This window comes from Corvus cornix, chromosome Z, assembly GCF_000738735.6.
Source record: "Corvus cornix cornix isolate S_Up_H32 chromosome Z, ASM73873v5, whole genome shotgun sequence".
Classification (NCBI taxonomy): Eukaryota; Metazoa; Chordata; class Aves; order Passeriformes; family Corvidae; genus Corvus; species Corvus cornix.
The window spans coordinates 21,911,098-21,930,878 of NC_046357.1; the positions used below are offsets into that span (position 1 = coordinate 21,911,098).

Sequence of the window (19,781 nt, forward strand, 5' to 3'; positions counted from 1 at the left end):
GGGCCCAGGAGGGGGGGTGTTGGAAAAGGGGGTGCATTTGGCCAACTGTGGCTGTATTTTGGTGAGGTTGAGTTTATCTGTGAGATCCTACAGCATAGCACTGTAGGTAAATTCATTTTATGAACAATATATGAGCTCATGTGTAGGGGTAAGAGCCTGTGGTGGTAAGAGGAAATTAAAAGCTCTTTACATAAGGATCTCTCCCTCCTCCTCTGCTAATCAATATACCTGGAGTCACATTTAAAACAAACAAACAAACAAACAAACAAAAAAGCCACTCCTATTTCAACTAGGCTGATACAGGATGACTCATTTTTTGATGCTATCACCAATTCCAAGAACTTCCACGCTGAAGTTCGCACATATTCTTGTGCATTTGGACAACAGAGATAACAAAGGCTTTGCAACTATCTAGAGGTAGGAAGCAACTGCATAATCTGGCTAAGAAATTTGGAGGTCTGTGATTTCTGCTAGATTGATAGGTCTTAATGAGTTCTCTTCAGGCTTGAGGGCTTTTAATGTTTGAACAACGCAAAGACTTTTAAGATAATTATATATTTAAAGTGAGTAGAACTTAGAATTTCCCAAGCTGTGGAAGTCACAGGAAGGAATTAGGTCATATTGTACTTTCTGTAGCCCACAAGAGCACATTACCTTGGAAATCTTCCATTACCATAAGGGCTGACTTGGGAAACATAGCACATTTGAATCAAGAATGTCAGAAGAGACCAGCAAAGATCTTAATGTCAAATAGCATCTACTGTAGAATTAAGGGTAATTCGTATCTAGCTGAGCAGGAGCCAACTACCTTCCCTGGGCCGCTGGGTGAGGTGAAGAAAAGTGAGGAATTCTCTGTGTCGTCTGATAAGTATGCAAAAAAAAAAAAAAGCAATTCAAAACTCCCCATCTTCAGCAGAACATTGGCAAAAGTGTGACATTCTCACCCCTCCTCTTTATTTTTAAGCACTGCAAGTCAGCAAGCCGTGCAAAGTGTGTTACTCGTGCATCCTTCATCCAGTACAGAAGGCAAGGACATAACCTACATTTTTCTGTGCACAAAGTCAGTGAGGGAGACATTCTCAGGTTCATGCAGACCTGGAGCAACAAACTGCATTTTCTGTAGCCCTGGGTGCTTAATGTTGCGCCTATACAGCTGCACTTTGAGCTGACATTCCCAGTGCACTTTGCAGACCTTGTGCATTGCCTGTAATATTACTAAACCACTGGCTTTAGATGTGGTGAGGGATTAGGCATAATCTAAGCACCTAAACTCAGTGAAATGCTGAAAATGCACAGAGGAAACACTAAAATTACACAGCTGTGCTCAGTCGCACTGGCAAGCTCACTTTGTTCACCCAATTCCTTTGCTGTTGTTTCATATATACATCTCCTTCAACCCACTCCTTTCCTGACATACTTACAGGACCACAAAACACGATTTAGAGATCTTTTGTTGTTTCCCAGAATCACATTTTCTTACCTTTTCAGTGAGGGGTTTTGAGTTGTGAAACTCTCTGCTGTTTGACGAGGTCAAAAATAAAAATGGGCTCAGAAAATATCTAAAGAAATTAATAGAGAGGTCTATTTTCCACTCTGATTACTCCAGTCTGGACTCCTTCTACCACTCCACAAGTCCCCATGCCAGTATTTACTATCGGGAAGGGCTGAGCTTTTTGCTTCATTACTGGCCACTGTCAGTGAAAGAGCCTTAAGCTAGATGGACACTTGCATGAGTCAGTCTGTCTGTTCTTACTCTTTAATTACTGGAAATATGATATTACAAACACTGTATTTAATTCCCAACAATAATACTGGGTGTGACCAAAATGCCCCAATGTACAGGAAAAGCTTCCATGTTTTTTAAATGGACTTCAGATGAAATTCAAACACTGCTCGCCCAGGTAAGAGAAGGTCAGGGATCCCTTCTGAGATCCCTGTTGATGTGATCTCTTGAGCCTATCTTTTGACAATGTCATTGCAAGATACCATTCCATCCTGCCTCAAAAGTAACATTTTTAGCAATACTTTTGTTGCTAAACACCTCTACTTTCTACATTTAGTTCATACTTACATAGACAGGACCTTCACCTCAATGATGTCCTGCCTTAATTCCAGGCATTTTGTAGAGTTGTATTCCAATGGCCCTTCATAAAACTCAAAATACCTGAGGAAAGAGAAGAAAAGATACCATAGATAAGGTTTACACTAGAATAATTTTCTTGCACATCAACAGAATTTTACTGAAATTTGTTGTTTATGATTTTTTCCTAACCTGAGGCTGCACTGCCTGGCCCATAGACAGCTTATTCCTTCACAGAAAGCACAGATGTCCTTGCTGATCCTAGAACTGTCACCCATGCCCAGTTTGTCCATTCCTACAGGAGTTCATCTATCTTGAAGCAACAACAAGGACCAGCTACCTTTTCCAGCAGTCAGCACTTGGCAGCTGGAACTGAAAGTCAGGGCAAGAGCACTGATCATTTAAGGAACACTGTTCCCATCTTTTGAGTGCCTGACTGTGCTGGGTTGGAAAAAACAGTACCATAAAAGTGCTAGAGGTTGTGGAGGCTATTCCATAGCTCCTGAGCAACTGAGCTTTTAATTGGGATTTACTCTTTTTGTCTATTTGGAAGAGAATGGAAACAGGGATTATTTTCTGGGGAAAAAAGAAAACTGAGAACAAAAGGATTTGAATGCTCAGACACAGCACAAATAACAGTGATATTCTTCATTAAAATATAGACATAAATATTTATTTTTTTGGCTAATTTCTTCGCTTTAGTCACTGTACTGATGGGGAAGAAAGCCACAGCTACTCATGTTTAGGGAAAAGAGAAAGCCCAGGCTGCCAAGTGAACTCAGTGAGTCTGTACTGAAATGACAAACAAGATATAGGGTTTAAACCAAGCTCTGTATCTGTTTCACTCCTAATCGTTAGAAGTCTATACTAAAATCCAATTCCTAAGACCTGCACATACCCATAAAGCACTTGAGAGGACAATGAAAAACTAAGAGAAGATGACCTGGAGGAATAGGTATTATGAACAAGGCTAGAGCAAGCTATTTTGATGGATTCTGTAAAATCCTGGAATTCATAAGGCTGTAACTCCAAACTATTTTTTGTATCTTCAATAGGAAATATAAAGATAAGATTTGTGGAAAAGCTTAATTTAAGCCATCACTGAAAGTGTTGCATTTTAGGTTTGTGTCATTGCAAAATAATATCAAAATCCGTATTTGACCCCCATGTGACTGAAAAAAGTCCAAGAGCCTCCCAAAGCCATTTGCTTTCAACTGGGAACATGTCTGTCCCATCAAGTGCTGCTTTAGAAAGTGTCCCTTTCACCTCTCCCCGAGGTTTTCACCACCTCAGCTTTGCCAAACCTCAAACCAACCATTTCTGTGATACAGTGAGAGGTTCAAACCTTGAGACTGAGGAAGCCCATGCTTAAAAGGTGGCAGGAGGAGAACAAAAAAATTCCTAATAAAGAAGTCAGAAAAACCCAATAGCTCATCTTTAAAAAATGTGGTTATTTGGAAATGTGTTTGCATAGGCTTCAAGGCAACAAAAATGAATTTTATGAGTTTTGTAAAGAAAATTATGTAGTTAAAGTATTCCATAATCAGTGAGAACTCTGTGAAAAGACTTCCTCAGCCTCCTGAAGGGAGCTCTAACGTGAATCGTCACCTGGGCTCTCACCAAAAGGCTTAGATTCCCCTTCCAGCTGTTCACCGGAACGTTCAGCATTTACTGAGGAGCAGCTGAAAGCCACTGCCCTGGCACACCTCCTGTGTGCTTGTCTTGTTGAGCTGGAGCTGAGCAACATGTGAAAGAGGCTTCAGCTGGATTTGGATTAAAAGCCCACCTGCTTGCACCTGGCCAAAGCTCTGTATGGATGTACTCCAAGTAATTTCCCTAAACTAAACCAAAATCTTTCTTTAGACAACAATTTCTTACTGATCACAGAATTTTCCAGAGCTGAAGGAGCTCCCTTTGGCTGCCAGTACAGACAACATTTTCATCCTCCTGAAATAATCATTTTTCTGGCTGTCTTTTGCAGTATCAATCCTTTTCTTTGTTTCTTTGAGTCAGACAATGCCGGTACCCTGGATGTGCATGCTCTACACAGCAACCAGGGGCAGGTAAACACCCCCACACAACACTGAGCACACTGCATACCCCTCCTGCTTCTCAGGGTGTGCAGGAGATAGCAATGTCTATCAGCCTCATCCTCGCCTGTCACCTAAAACTTCATTTCAGTACCTCGAATGTGCCTCAGGACAGATAAGCAGAGCAAAAATCTAGATTAACATTTATTTTTATCTTTCCTGTGCACTTCTGGCTGTGTTGCTACATTGGAGAGTGGCAGCTCAGATGTCAAACAGCACATGCTGTCACGTGGGAGCACCACAGCACGGGATAGCTGGCTTCAGCCCGTGGCACTGGAGTCAAAGACATCATTTTATGAAATGGAGATGAAATTTCCTGTGTCCCAGCCATTCCCTTTGATCACTGCCTGTTTACTCAATCCACAGACCAAAAATAGAAATGAAAAAGGATGTGTTACCAAAGCAGCAGAAGGTTAAGGAGGAAAGGATTGGGTAAAAAATAAACCACTTCTGGATCTGAAAGGAAATCAATCCATGAGGCAACACTGCATTTCTAGGAGAGCTTTTCCATGAGCCTACAGCTGGGGAAAGCACAGGACTGTCCTGCCAGTCTCCAACTCTCACAACAGCTTCAGCTTTCCAGCAGAGCCACTAGGAGCATTGAATTCACCATTTGTGGAAGTGCAGAGGGAGGATCCATGGGACAGGCTGGGTGACACATCACTGATGGGACATGTGCCTCCTGCAGCAAAGGCAGGGGACACCAGTGGCAGTGTCATTCTGCACAGAGAGGGGAGAAGATGCTGCTGGCCGTAGGGTCAGTTTGATTGAAGCTATCTCAGTGATCCCAAGCTATTGAATAAACATCCTTTGGGATGTCCTTCATCAGCCCTGAACCTCACTGGAGCAGACATCCAGCCACTAAAACCTCCTTAGTCAAAATGCTACGGATGCTGCCACACGTCACTTGCAAGTAATAATGGTGCTGCAACAGCATTGAGGATTTCTCAAGACAGTGCCTGGTCAATAGGCTCAGGAAAAAAGGGTTCCTCGCTTTCTCCCAGGAGTATTCATGCTATTTATTTGCTTCACAGCAATCGCTCCTGCTGCAGACACCACAGGAAATTAGCAGAGTCAGTTCCCTGGATCACCGGACAACCTCTTCCCACAGAAGTGCCTCACGTTGTGCTTTCCTAGAACGCAGCTTTTGCACAACACCAGGCTCTAGCACGAGGAGCATGGGTTCCCTCAACCTCCAGAGATGTCCTTCAAACCCACATCCTCCTCTTGCAAGGGTCTGGTCCTGCAGGGAGTGTTTGGAGATCAGGCCCCCGCACTTTCCCAGAGGAAGCATCAGTCTCACCCACTCCCTGGTCTCTGAGAGCTCCTTCTGCCTATTAACTCCTACTCTAAAACATGTAGTTCCCTGTGAACAAAGATACATTTGCCTGTCAGAAAGCTTTATTAGCGCAAATGGAAACTGTCCTCCCCATCAAACTCCTCGGTCTGATCTAAGAGCTAAGAACAAGGGTGTAGTTCATTTTATTTTGATTTATGCTCTTGATTAGTGACAAGTGACAAATCTGACTATACTATTTACTCCTTTTGCAACAGAGAGGATCTGTGTTTTGGCTTTACAAGAATGACAGTCAAGTTTTATTATCCATAAAACAGAGTTGATCTGTCAATGCCATAATGTCCTCTCCCTGCATTTTTCCACTTCCCCTGACAAAAAATAAACAACTTTTATCCCTTTAAAGGTCACAAGTCTACAGGAAAACCAGTACAAGAATTCATGATTCTTTACCTTAGAGAACACAACTGCTAATGGATCACAACAAACAGCTCAGCTGCATGTAGGATTGTGCTTTCCCAGGGCACTGGACACTACACACCACGCACTGCTCTGCGTCCGCTCATGTCAATTGTAGCTTTCAAACGTACAATACTTTTCCAGGATCAGATCCTGCGCCTGAACACCACAAAAGCTGCAAGTGCTCAGAGGGGACTGTTTTGTTTACAGCTCACTGCACTGAGTGCCCAGAAATTAGTTGCTATTCACTCTGTAATTTTCCATTTTTGACTGACTGCAACTTTCTTCTTTTCTAACCTTCACTTCCCCCATTGCAACCTCACCTCCAGCATAGCTGCCTACTGAGCTCGCTAGTGAGAGACACATTTGGTTTCTCAGTACATCAGCTAACACTTAGGTCTTTGATCATCTGCAGTTGTGCTGCTCCTGCTTTGATCAGAAGTAAGCTTTTCTTGATCACACTACATGAATTAAAAAGCCCGAGACTTCAATCCTACCTTCAAGTGATGCTTGGGTTGAGACACTGATTTGTCTGATATATTGAACAAAGGCTTTAAAGTATAATTTAGTGCAATGGTCAGGAATCTTTTAAGCAGGACCATTTTCTCAAGCTGCCTTCCCATTCATTGTGCTCGTTCCTGCAGTGCCAGTTCTCGACACTGTTTGCAGTGAGGCTGCAGCACTTGCGTGGCGAGACCACAGAGCATTGCAGGAAGGATTCCACCTACCCTGCAGGAAAAACAAAGATCTTTCCAAAAATATACGTTATCCAGTGACTAAGAAATAAGAATAAATGAACCAAGCCCTGCAGGCTTCTACTAAATACTTATTAAGAGTGCTGTCCAATTAGCAGTGCCTGCACTCATCAGTATGGGCAGAGCCATGGGCAATCTTGGGTCGAGACTCACCTTCCTTCCTCAGGAATGGTCCAAGTGTGCCAGAGCACTTTCCCCAAAGCACAGGGGACTCTGGCAAGGCCAGCATGGGATCTTAAGGCCCCTGTAGCAAAAATACTGCTGGGGTGGAACCTATCGCAGAGGCCCTGGAAAATTCATCCAGAGTAGAAAACAGTAGGTGTCGACTTCATCACAGCCCACTGTGAGAGACCAAATCCCTCTGGCCTTTGCTTCTGTTAATATTTTTATGTGACAACATCAAAAACCGCAAGATTTAGTCAAAAGGTTCAAGGGAGGGATTTTTCTCCCTCAAAAAGAGCATCCTACCACTTCACATGGCCTGTTCTCCCAAGATTACTTTGTCCCATTGGGAAGGGGTGATCCCTGTTTGGCAGGCAAAGAAGCTGACTTAGATGTGGCAAGGGAAGCAGGAATGTTTGATGCTCTGAGACTAATTTAAACTTCATTAGGATTGTGGCACAAAACAATCACATTGCTGCTTGTGCTGTTTCTGCTGTTTGAGGGCCTGAGCTGACTTGTCTGAAACAGGATGGTGCTTGAAAGGCTGAACTGAGAGAGAAAGAGCTGTGAGCTCAACAGAGGAGACTGGAGAAGCAGCAGGCTTCTTTTACACAGCCTGATGAAACTATTTGATTGTCTCATCCTTGGGGACAATAAATGTTAAAAAAGGCAGTTCACATTCCTCTGATCTACCACGTGCTGATGACAATGTCACTGGTAGTAACTGGTTTAAATCCTGTAGATGCATTAGATGTCTAACTGATCATGAACTTCTAGTATGTGTCTGTAAGTGGGAACAAAATACACCACCATAAGCTGTGTCATATAAAAAAATTATAAACCAGAGAAAATGGTCATATATCTCTGTATACATTGTGAAGTAATAGCTCTTCTGAATTAATGCACCCAGTTCTGACATTTCATCTTTGGGGGTTTGAGACACTGGAGAGAGTTACAAAAGGACCTACAGAAATTATCTGGAGTCTAAAAATTATGAGAGGCGTGTGAAGCTTAATCTAAACATATGGTGACTGAGTAAGGAGATACTGCACCAGGAAGCAATTACCAGTGTCAGGAAGGTTTTCAATACAGTATAGCAAGGAAAAATAGTATTCAATGCCTGGAAGCTAAAGATAGAAATGGCATCTTTAGTTCAAGACTGGCTTTCTTTCTGGAAGAACCAGTGTAATTAAAATTCAGGATCTGGAATTCTTGTATAGGGACTCAAGTTTTCCAGAAGATTCTTGTAGCTGAGGTTAAAAGCTATTGATTCATGAACCCACTGATCATTCACTCAGGATCTTTTGATATGTTTGGTCTTACAGAGACGTAAGTTTTTCTGGGGTTTGATAATAGATGATGTTAAATATGTCCATCCATGAAGACAAGTACCAAGATATTCTGCCTGTCTTCCAAGTTAAAATTTTTGCTTTCAAAAAACCAAAAGTGGTTCCATGAAACAGCCCTAAATTCCTAAGTTCGATGTTTTACAGAGTGGGAGTGGCTTTTAAATTTCTCTCCTTTAAAGACTGTTCATGAACAGCCCACTGAACCTCCCACGAATAGTGGAAAGTGCACACATCTGTTGTGCCCCAGAGCTGGTCCTTTTCTGGATTCCTTTTTTGACCTGGTCCCGTGATTCCACAGACATCTCAACCGTCTGTGCAGTCAAGATGATGGCTGTGACACCCTGAGGATATATTTTTCATCACAACTGTGGAAGTTCCTGGCAAACTGGCACTGGCTGCTCACTGCCATTCTAATTATGATCCCCCATCTCCATGTCTCCACACACAGGTCACTTGGACCTGCTTGGTTCTGCCACTCATCACCACATTAGCAATGTGAATTGAACAAACATCCACTCCTGCCAATGCCACGTTGTTCCCTTCCAACCTGTCCACTGATCTGGGACATGAGCCTCTCCATGATTTCAGCCTAACACTCTACCCAACACAGCTCCGCTGTAGCAGTCGTGGGTGTAGCAGCAGGAGCTCCAGCAGAAACAGCCCTAAACGGCACAGCAAAGTCCAGGCTGCCTCCTGCTTTTCCCTGGAGATAAGCCCACTTTGCAGTCCATCAGCACACCACCCCCTGTGCTTCCCGGGTCCTCTCTTACACAGACTGATGCCCATCTTCATTTGGAGGTTTTCCCCCTGTGCAGTGTGTGAATGATTTATTGGAGACAACATTGAATTCTAGTTTTAGGGACGTGTTGGTGCTTCTTGTCTTTCACTGTATCAAAGCAAGACTGTCTCGTCTCAAGCAGCGGTGGACTATGTTTCAGGAAGCCCTATTTCCCCAATCTCATTTCAAAACTCTCTGATTTTTAATAAGCTGCTGTTTGGGTGTTTTAATCAAGCCCATTCCCATTCACTCTGACTGAAATAATCTGCTGATGTTGTTATCCATATGACCACCCACCCAGAAGGCACAGCAAAACTCATGACAACCCTTATATATCAATGACATCTCAAAACCTACGTTTTAGCTTATCATTGCAAGCAACTGCTTCTCTCTTTTTTTTTTTTTTCCTCTTGTGGTTCTTTAGATTTTAGGATCCTTGTATGAGGAACTCAGCAATGTGACTTAAGGAAAATCCCAAGCCCTTACGTTCACTCTTGTAAAATGTGTATTTGATAAATCCAATTGATTCTACTTTTTATTTTGTAGCCAGTGGGGACAAAGCTTCAGATTTGTCATACTAGAGAATTCAGTGTACAAATTGACAGGCCTTAAAGTATAATCTCCTCTCACCCATCAAAGGTTTCTGTGGTCTCACCACTAAAGCTCTACATTGAATCTTATCTTCAGCTCCAGTAGATTGAAGAGAACACCATAAACCAACTAATATAGCAGATAAGTCATTCTGTCATTAAGGCAGCTTCTTGCCAGTGAAAAATTATTTAAACATGACAACTCACAATCCCAGTAAGTTGCAAAACATGTTAAAAGGAGAGCAGAGGAGTCAGGGCTCTGGGAAGTGGTGGTATGTATCTCATAACCAGTATCAGCTAGAACCATTTACCTGATTCTCCACAAGGATGCGGTAAGGTTTAATAATGCTTAGCACAAAGTAAAATGCAAAAGGTAGTGTAATGGGTGATGCACAAGAATTGAAAACAAGCCAGTGTGTTCAACAACTGGTTGTCAGTGCATCTGAGTGGGTAGCCCTCCTTTGGTTAAAATCGCTATGGTTTTGGAGAGCTCCTGTGTTTCACTTTTACTTCTTGCTAGTATTCACAAATACTTTGCTACCTAGAAGGCCTTTAGCAACCTAATCTGAATCAAAATGAAGACTCTGGTACCAAAAAAGGCCCAGCAAATAGAGATCTGTCAAGTGTCTGCTCACAACAATATTATATGACATAAAGAGGATCCACACTCTTGGTGCACCACATACATGACATATGCTTTTATTTCCATGGACTGCTCCTACAGAGTCTGAAGAACTGTCTTCAGCTCTGTGATGAAAAGCCTGGGTTAGCTGAGTTACCCCAGCATGGCAGAGCTGTCAGAGCAGGGCTCAGAGAGAGAAGTGTGTTTGACTTCAGACCTCAGCCATCAGGGAGCTGGAGCCCCTCTGCTCTGCAGCCAGCCTGGGACAGCTGGGGGTGTTCAGCTGCACAAGAGAAGGCTCCAGGGAGAGCTCAGAGCCCCTGGCAGGGCCTAAAGGGGCTCCAGGAGAGCTGCAGAGGGACTGGGGACAAGGCATGGAGGGACAGGACACAGGGAATGGCTTCCCAGTGCCAGAGGGCAGGGATGGATGGGATATTGGGAAGGAATTGTTGTCTGTGAGGGTGGGCAGGCCCTGGCACAGGGTGCCCAGAGCAGCTGTGGCTGCCCCTGGATCCCTGGCAGTGTCCAAGGCCAGGCTGGACAGGGCTTGGAGCAGCCTGGGATAGTGGAAGGTGTCCCTGCCCGTGGCAGGGGGTGGGACTGGGTGAGTTTGAAGGTCCCTTCCAACCCAAACTATTCTGTGCTTCTATATAAGGTGTGAATCAGTGCAGAAATCAGATAACATGATAATCTTCATCTCTTTCTTACTTAATCATTTTCATGCAGTGTTTAATCTTCACTGTTCATTGGTTTTCGTATGGCCACTATTCTCATGAAGTCTGGCTGACTTGCAATTCTAATGCACTCATTCTTTCAGTGTGCTTTTGCTTTGGAAATCCTTCATTTTCATCTAAAAATTCACTCCTACAGGATGAGTTGTCAGTGTCTCTACACCCTGTATTAAGTTATGTAATTAAAAGATAAAGAGTAGTTATAGAATATGTTCAAATTGAAACCACATATGCATGAATAAACGTGTCTCTCTCTATATATAAATGGTACAGGTTAATGGAAATCATATTAATATCTACTTCAATTAATATCTTTAAACACCACACCTTTTACAAGAAGGTGATAGCACAGCAAACTGCAGAGCCACACAGTGAAAGGTATTCACTGTGCTTATGCTGACATATAATTAGTTTTGTGCACTTCAGACATGTCTCTGGAGTCCTGTAAATATATACAAATAAAATCAGTTCTGTGAAATGTAGTCTGCAAGTTTTCCATTCAGGGGAAAGAATTATTCATTAGAGGAAGACTTGTTTTCATTTTATATCAACAGCCTAAAGTTGAGTGTCAGATTAAGACTTTCAGGAGATATCTGGTGACAACACAGTTAGAAAGGTGATCAAAGGTAAACAATTTTGACACAGCTCTGCAGTAGTCACCACAGTTTCATCTCCACTCTTATACAGTACTTTTTTATTTTCCTGTATCCCTGAATTTCATACAGTAGACAAAAGTATAAATATTATCTCTAAACACTTAGGTGTGAAATATGTTTCAGGTAGACTTACCCCTGACTGAAAAGCTTTCAGCTCCACTGTCAGTAACACAGAATCACAGAGTGTCCTGAGTTGGAAGGGACACACAGGGATTATCAAAGTCCAGCTCCTGGCCTTGCACAGACACCCTGACAATCCCACCCTGTCCCTGAGGGCACTGTCCAAATGGTCATGGAGCTCTGGCAGCCTTGGGGCCGTGACCATTCCCTGGGGAGCCTGTTCCAGTGGAGACACGGCCATGTGAGGCTTTGAAATATGCACTTTTTTCATTGACATTATAACATTTTCAAGTTTGTATCTAAACTCTCGTTTTAGCTTGTGCAGTTTGTTTGTGTAAAAACCACTTGCACCTTGAACCTCTTTGTCTTTGAAGAGGCTGAAGAGACTGAGAGCAGCACTGTGGTTCAGCCCCTCATGACTGTGTCTTTTGTATTCAAGGGTTTTGGTTCCCAGTCCTGCAATCAATGATGGTCCAATTGCCTCTGTCAAAGCTGTCTAGAGGAGGAAATCCTCTATTGTTTATTTTCTCATGCCTTCAAGAAGATGTGTGTCTTTATGTCATGCTGAGTTCTTTTATATGCCAAGTGCCTAAACAGAAGACTTTGTAAATACAGACTATATATGCAGACACTGAAAAGGCACCAAGGGTAGAAGATAGATACACACATACATACACACGAGCCTTTCTTTTCCCTGCTCTAAATGAAAAACTGCACTGTAGGTTGGTTCCTCTTATAGAGAACCTCTACAAGACCAAGCAGCAGAGCAGTGGGCAGCACTCATACAGGATCACATTACACCAAGAGCCTGAACAGGAACTGCAGCATTGCTGTGACAGGATGATTTCTGGCAGGTTAGACTCTGCAACTTCTTCTTGCCTTTGAAGTGCTATCAGCTCCACAGCTGTAGCAGTGTACAGTTACAAAATGAAGATATTTAAAATAAAACGGGCAATTTACCCAGAGTTTTGTTTATACACAAGTATTAAGTGTAAGATTCTTTCAATTGTTTTTAGGGTTTTTTTTTAATTTTACAGTTCTTTCTAAGATTTCCCTGCTACTTATTGAACTTGATGCTACGCACGACTCAAGATTTTTAACCTCTGTAACTGATGTTTCAGGAAGAGAGCCCAAATATCCACCCTATACCCGTGTCTGGGTTTGTGCAGGTGGCCTGGGGTAACTGTGGAGCTCTTTAGGCACAACTGCTGTCACTTTTCTGAGTCTGGACATGACCCTGCAGACACCTGAGCCCATGCCAAACCAGTAAGTACAAAGAGTGCAGCAGCACATCAGCGTTTCTCATGTTGTCAAATAGTGTAAATAAAGGAAATACTCCAGTCTTATCTTGACAGAACATTTTTCCCCTGCTAGGCCCTGAAAAGAATTCAAGTTAAACTATGTTTTAGTGGAGTACATGTTTTGTTATAAAGACCAGATACCCCAGTGTGCTCTGTGTGCACCAATACTGTCATGTTGGGGCATTTTCTGCCAGAGTCCCATATTCCCATACTGCCACACCTTGACACATAACATTGGTAGGGAAATAGGAGAGGCCAGGACATAGAAGCCACCCTCTTGCAGACTGCATGTACATTTATGGCATATTCCAAAATGTTCCAAAGGCTTCCAAGGGGGAAAACAGCACAGTGCTTGGGCATCCCTGACATCTTGTGTGCCATGGGGAGCAGTGCCAAGCAGCCAAAGCACACTGCAAATGTCATTTTTCATACAGCCTGTGCTCACATCTGTGGTTCATACAAGGAGAGAGAGATCTCTACAGTCATTCCCTCGGGTGTTGGTACCTGGTGCCTGTGTCACTGCCACTCTTCACTGCTCCGTCATCCGTGAAATTAAAGGTGCCGGTCCAATTTGCCAATTCCTCTCCATTCTGCCAGCTAAACTGCAGCCCTCTAGCAAGAAAATGAGGCAGTTGATATTTGATATAATTCATTAAGTTAAGACTATCAGCATGAGTTCTCATGTCCTATTTCTTAACATACAAATGTGAGTATGACACATTCATCAAAAACAATTAAAAGATACCAAGAACTACAAGACATCACCTTACTAGGGTAAACAATTAATTTTTACTTCCCATAGACTCTGCAAGTCCTTGGATGAAAACAATACCAGGCTCCCCCTACAAATTTGAAGGCCAGTAATCATCTGTGCTCGTAAACAACGCACATGTGTGAGGAGGTAGAAATTTCATTCTCAAAAACACAAGAGCAAAAAGCTGGAGTCATGCGAAACCACAGGGCCAAAGAAGTAAAAGCTTCAAACTTCAGTTTTACATCTACAGTAGTTGTTAAATGCGCTGGGTCCTTCCTTTGATTTGTTGGCCATGCTAGCAAAGGATGTGTCATCTGATGACATCTCTAAGTCACAATATAGTGCTTCTTTTGCCTGTTTGGAAGGACAACTTTTTTTTTTAAGCCAGTGCATAAACACAGTCATCACAAGTCCCTGTTTTCCAAACTTTCATAAATTCATTCCAACCCCAATGTAGTTTCTTCTGGAAACTACACCAATAGCAGAGTAGAAATTTTAAAACCCTGGAGAAATTAAAAACACTGGAGTCAAAACCCTTCCCTTATCTCAGAAGTCAACAAAAAAGTACCGTGCCGACTGTTATTTTTAAACTTCTCCTTTTTAATGCAATTTCATTATTTCAGAAGCCTGGCAAGCGGACATGTGAACATTTGGTGTTGCCAATACTGAGAGTTAACTTCTCAGTTGGGCATTATGGGGACAGCCAGGAAGCAATCTGCCAGCATGCTTTGTCCAAAAGAAAGGGCATCCAGGACCCCGATAGTTTTGCTGGTAACCAGGCTTATTACAAGGGCTGGTGAATCTCTCTGGCCACATCCATCCTCTAGTCTAACTAGCAGCAATTATTAGCACAGGAAATTAAGAAGGAACGACATGGGGTGTTAAAATATGCCCATGGGAATCTCATGAGGTTTAACAAGGTCAAGTGCTGGAGCTGCACCTGGGTCGAGGTGACTCCCGGGATCAATCCAGGATAGGGATGAGCAGCTGGAGCAGCCCTGGGAGAAGGACCTGGGGGTGCCGTGGGGGAGAGCTGGACCTGCCCTGCCCCTGAACCCCCCGTGCCCTGGGCTGATCCCCAGCATGGGCAGCAGGGGAGGGGGGATTCTGCCCTTCTGACCCGCTCAGGGGAGACCCCACCTGCAGAGCTGCCCCAGCCCTGGGGAACAACAGCACAAGGACCTGGAGCTGCTGCAGCCAGTCCAGAGGAGGCCACCGAGATGCTGCAGGGCTGGAGCCCCTCTGCTCTGCAGCCAGCCTGGGACAGCTGGGGGTGTTCAGCTGCACAAGAGAAGGCTCCAGGGAGAGCTCAGAGCCCCTGGCAGGGCCTAAAGGGGCTCCAGGAGAGCTGCAGAGGGACTGGGGACAAGGCATGGAGGGACAGGACACAGGGAATGGCTTCCCAGTGCCAGAGGGCAGGGATGGATGGGATATTGGGAAGGAATTGCTGCCTGTGAGGATGGGCAGGCCCTGGCACAGGGTGCCCAGAGAAGCTGTGGCTGCCCCTGGATCCCTGGCAGTGTCCAAGGCCAGGCTGGACAGGGCTTGGAGCAACGTGGGATAGTGGAAGGTGTCCCTGCCCGTGGCAGGGGGCGGGACTGGGTGAGTTTGAAGGTCCTTTCCAACCCAAGCCATTCTTGGATTCCGTGAATCATATCAGTGTCTCTACATTGCACTATAATGGCTATAGGGTAATGCAGTGCTCTGGATTATCAGGCAGTCCCATAACTTGTGTATTTCTCTGGCAGTTTTTAATCAGCTGACCTGCTCAAAGTATGACTTCTGAGTAGAATATTTTTGTGAAGAAAACATGAGAAAATTACTTGGACACCTTCACTCTGAGGCTTGTTGAAATAAACACTGTGGTTCTCTCCCGTATACCACAGTCTAACACATCTTTTTGCCACACTGTAACTGATATAGAAATATGGTTTCTTCAAATATATATCTTTGTAAAAGACATTTAAGTATATGGCCTTAAAAATATCTTTTAGTTGCTAAAGGCATCACTGAATGATACATTGGAAGAGAGGGTAGAAGTGTGGGAAAATCAAGCTGGAATTGTGCTTTTTAATTGGATTTAAATTCTATATTTGGGGCTTAGATATTTGCTTGAGAACTGTGAGCATTAATCCAGATAAATGGCTGGTGTTGGTGTGTCCTCGAGAGGTGAACTCTCCTAGAGCATAGCCTATATTCAGGCAGATTAAACGAAGAATTAAAACATTCAGTAAAGTCCTTTCCATATGTCTTTACTCCGCATGTAACAGCTGAAAGGAAATCTAAGTAAATGCTCCAAGGTGGAGGGGAGTGAATCTGTCCATCAAGCAAAACAAATTGTAAAATCACTCTTTAATGTCCCCCTTTCATCAAGCTGCTTTTGCAGAAGAGCATGCACAGCAGCAGAGGCACCGAGTTTAAAGGACATTCACATTTTGGGCAAGATCCAAGGGGAGACTGGAAGACTACCCCTGAGGAATGGCAGATATGTCTTATGATGACCAGCTTAATATACCCAGCTTTGAAGTGGCAGGGTGGGAGATCTAATTGAGGTACAAAAATATCCAGTGAGGGTGAGCGAGGGTGTGGGTATGACACTTCTCAGTGATTAAGGACAAAGAACAGAGCTGTGAGCTGAGCTTAGGGTCAGATCAAAGCTAAGTGTCCAGCCCTGAACCAGACAGACTACACAGGGCTCTTCTTCCAGCAGGTTCTCCAGAGATTAACAGAATACAGACTTATGAATACCCAAAACACCCCACCAAGGAAATATTGCGCAGCTTATAGGGCTGTGTGTCTCACTGTGAGTCTGCAAGACTGAGACCAAGCTGCTGCTCTGCATTTTTTCAGCAGTGGTACAATAAACCTCTTCCTCACAATAAGAACAACTTCCATAAATAATGGTTTGCAGCATTAGGACTGAGTAGAAACCAAGGATGAGACATTTAAAACCACTGAATTAATTCTGTTTCTAACAAGATTACTGAGAGCTTTACCATTGATTTCAATCAGCCTTGAGTCGGGAGAATTTAATTTTTGAAATATAAAATTTTCTAATCCTCTCAGTTTCAAGTTGCAAGCATTCGTAAAAATTGTCTGGCTAAATCTGCAAACAGCCTGAGAAAACAGGAAAGAGACTTGAACTGCTTCATCAGTGTATTTCTTTGCCATGCTATTTCAGTCAAATTCTGCCATGTTCACTCTCAGTTCTAACTGCATTTATACAGGTAAACAAGTTAAGGCCCTGTGAATCATAATTGCAGTTGTAGCACACACAGGAAGGAAATGCAGAAAAGGAGCAGAAAAAGCACCAGAGTAGAAAAGAGGGTAAGGAAAGATTAAAAGAAGGTGAGGAAAGCTGAGGAAATTAGACATAGGATCTACAAAGTAATTTAGATAGTTCACATCAAACAGTTAAAAAAAAAAAAAAGAAAAAAGAAAAAAAGAAAAAAAAGGAAGAAAGAAAAGCTAATTTTAAGCCTGGAATCACTACCAATGATTGCCAATAGTGGAACTTTGCCATTTGCTCAATTTGCCCTAATATAATAACTTCTAAAATTGGTATGTGTCCCCAACATGTAATGTTGATGATGGCAAGGAAAGAACTCATAAAAGGTGTAATAACCAGAAACGATCCCAGTGCAGAGATGTTTTGTTTTGCCCATGAATGTAAGCAAATTGCTCATCAAGGAAGATGTACGTCAGTTATGGATACCATTAATCACAGGACTAATCACAGGACTTACCCCTAACAAATAAAATTATGAGCAATGTTGTGCCTTGCATTGGAGAAACTCCATGAAGTTGGATGTCTTAGCAACAAAGACCTTGAGTTTCAGGTAAATGTCAAAGCAATATTTTGATCCTAATTGGTAACTGTAAGTGTTGAATCAGTGTGTGGTCAAATAAACATCAGCGTAAAGTAATAATAGCAGGAGGGGGTGAAAAGCCAGAAAATTAACAAAGCAGCAGTGACTCTGAAGGGCTTGTCAAAATCGGCTGTCAGAAAGCAGCAGGAAGCAAAGACTAAAAGCCTGTTGCTGCAATCCAAACAAAAAACAACTCCTACACAAGCAAAGGTTTTAATTTAAAGAGGATGTCAGATAATTATGAGGTTTTTGAACTACAAGGCAAGAATGAACAAGTGGATGAATTGCAGAGAGAAGCTTTGCATCCATGCTGTTGTCACACTGAGATCCCCCCTAAGCAGTGCCTATTGTCTTTCTGAAAAGGAAAGGAAAGGTGACAATTCACTTCAGACCAGATGGCAAGGCTTTAAAAGAGAGCTACTAAATGATGAAGACCCAAAAGGCTCCAAGCACAGCCAGAGGTAATGTCTGGGCTCTACCCAGAGAGTGGGCCACGACCATGTATGCAGCAGGACTTATTCAGGAGGGATCCATGTGCTTTCCAGGCACAAGGGCAGTTTGGTGCAGGTGGCTGAGTGACACAGGGATCAGCACCTCTGGGTGACAAGGACTGAGTGGCAGTGGGGGCATCACCTGCCACTCCAGTCACAACCTATTCCCCAAACACCACCAGTTCATCCCATTTAATCCCAGGCAGCAGGCTGTTTCCACTCATCTTTCAAGGTGACAGCTACCACTAGCCTCATTTGTCATCTACCACAGGTAGGCTAAATCCAAACCCAAGCAAAACCAGGCAGAAACAAATGTTATTTTATAATGGTGAAGTTAAGCCAAAACCTGACTCAGCTTGCTGACCTACAATGATGGGCAAGGAAGGAGAAGCAGAGGAAGGGAAAGAAGATATGAATGTCCCCAAGAGCAAGGCAAATTATTTAATTTTCTTTCTGAGCTCCTTCTATTATTTGTCTTCACCTCTTCTTCTCTTGCTTTCCAGCAGTTCTCAATCTTTTCTCTATATGCACTCGCCTTAGCAAAGAGGCCATTAGGAGGTGACAGGAAATCAAGGTTTTGTGACTCCAGCTCCTGTTGAAGTAATAAGCAAATAGTATATTCATTAATTCCATATATACCATTAGTAATTTTATAATCCCATTTCCACAGGCCTGCTCATGGTGCTGCACTTCCCTGTTACACACTACTCAGATATTGAAGCCATATTTAGTCCCTGTCCTGATGGCCAACAATCCAGGCCGTGTAAAGGCTTCCTAAGGTCACTGGAAAATCACTTCCACTGTACCTCAGTTTCCCTGTTTTGTAATTCTTGTGCCCTTGAGGAGGAGGAATTGAAGACTTTAGTGTTAAATGATCACTCTGCTCTCTTTGAAAACAGTAAGTGATGCCCCTAGCCTATTAACAGGGATGTCAAGAGGTGTTGGAAAGTCAGATGGTTAGTCTTGCCAGAGATCCAGTTCCTTCTTTCTGCGAAATAAGGAAACTATGACTCACTGTGTCCACAGGGTGTACAGAAAATAAAACAAAAAACCACAGTATGCATGAGTGACCTGCAGATGAGAGTGATTGGAAACACTCACTGAAATGGATCAGGGAGTGAGAGGAACTTGGGTGAGGGGAATATCAGGAACGTCCAGTGTGACAGACTGCTGCACGAGTGAAGAGAAATATAGCAGCCTGCAGAGACAGCAGTAAGAGGAGTTCTGGAGAAAAACAAGGACCCCTCTTCATTTTGCACAGGCCAGGAATAGCAAGTTTATTTACACCACACTTGAAAAGACATCAGAGGGGCCCAAAAGTAGTAAAAGAACAAAATTACCGCTGGGCAACAGTGAGACACTGAGATCAAACCCAGCCCAGCAGTGTCCAGTCAGACTAGCCTGTATCCAAAACCTCTTTCCTGACAAAAGGGTCAGACTCAGTCCCTGAGGACAATGAAGTCAGATGACAGGAACAAGGCAAATGCTTACTTGAATAGTTAAATATCACTTTAAAACACCCCAATCCATTTTGAAATAAATGCACAAGGCACAACAAGTTAAAAGATGCAGCACAGGGGAAAGAAAGAAAGAAATATAAATCTGCCTGTAGCAGTCCAGGTCCAATTCACCTGTGCTACGTAATGCCATGAAAACACCATGTGTGTGCTGGCCTCTTTC

At 43.2% G+C, this 19,781-nt stretch overlaps 1 protein-coding gene across 6 annotated transcripts in view; it reads right to left on the reverse strand.

The window, feature by feature from the left end:
- Positions 1 to 19,781, reverse strand: part of ST8SIA5 (ST8 alpha-N-acetyl-neuraminide alpha-2,8-sialyltransferase 5) — a 68,687-nt gene that overhangs the window by 17,422 nt on the left and 31,484 nt on the right. For 4 of the 6 annotated variants that reach the window (XM_010409659.4, XM_010409656.4, XM_019292002.3 and 1 more), the window contains 2 exons: positions 13,492 to 13,599; positions 2,072 to 2,164 (listed from right to left, as the gene is read on the reverse strand). In XM_010409659.4, the coding sequence (XP_010407961.1) occupies positions 2,072 to 2,164; positions 13,492 to 13,599 (201 nt within the window). The remainder of the gene's footprint in view (positions 1 to 2,071; positions 2,165 to 13,491; positions 13,600 to 19,781) is intronic. The other 2 variants (XM_019292004.3, XM_010409657.4) reach the window with 1 other exon arrangement.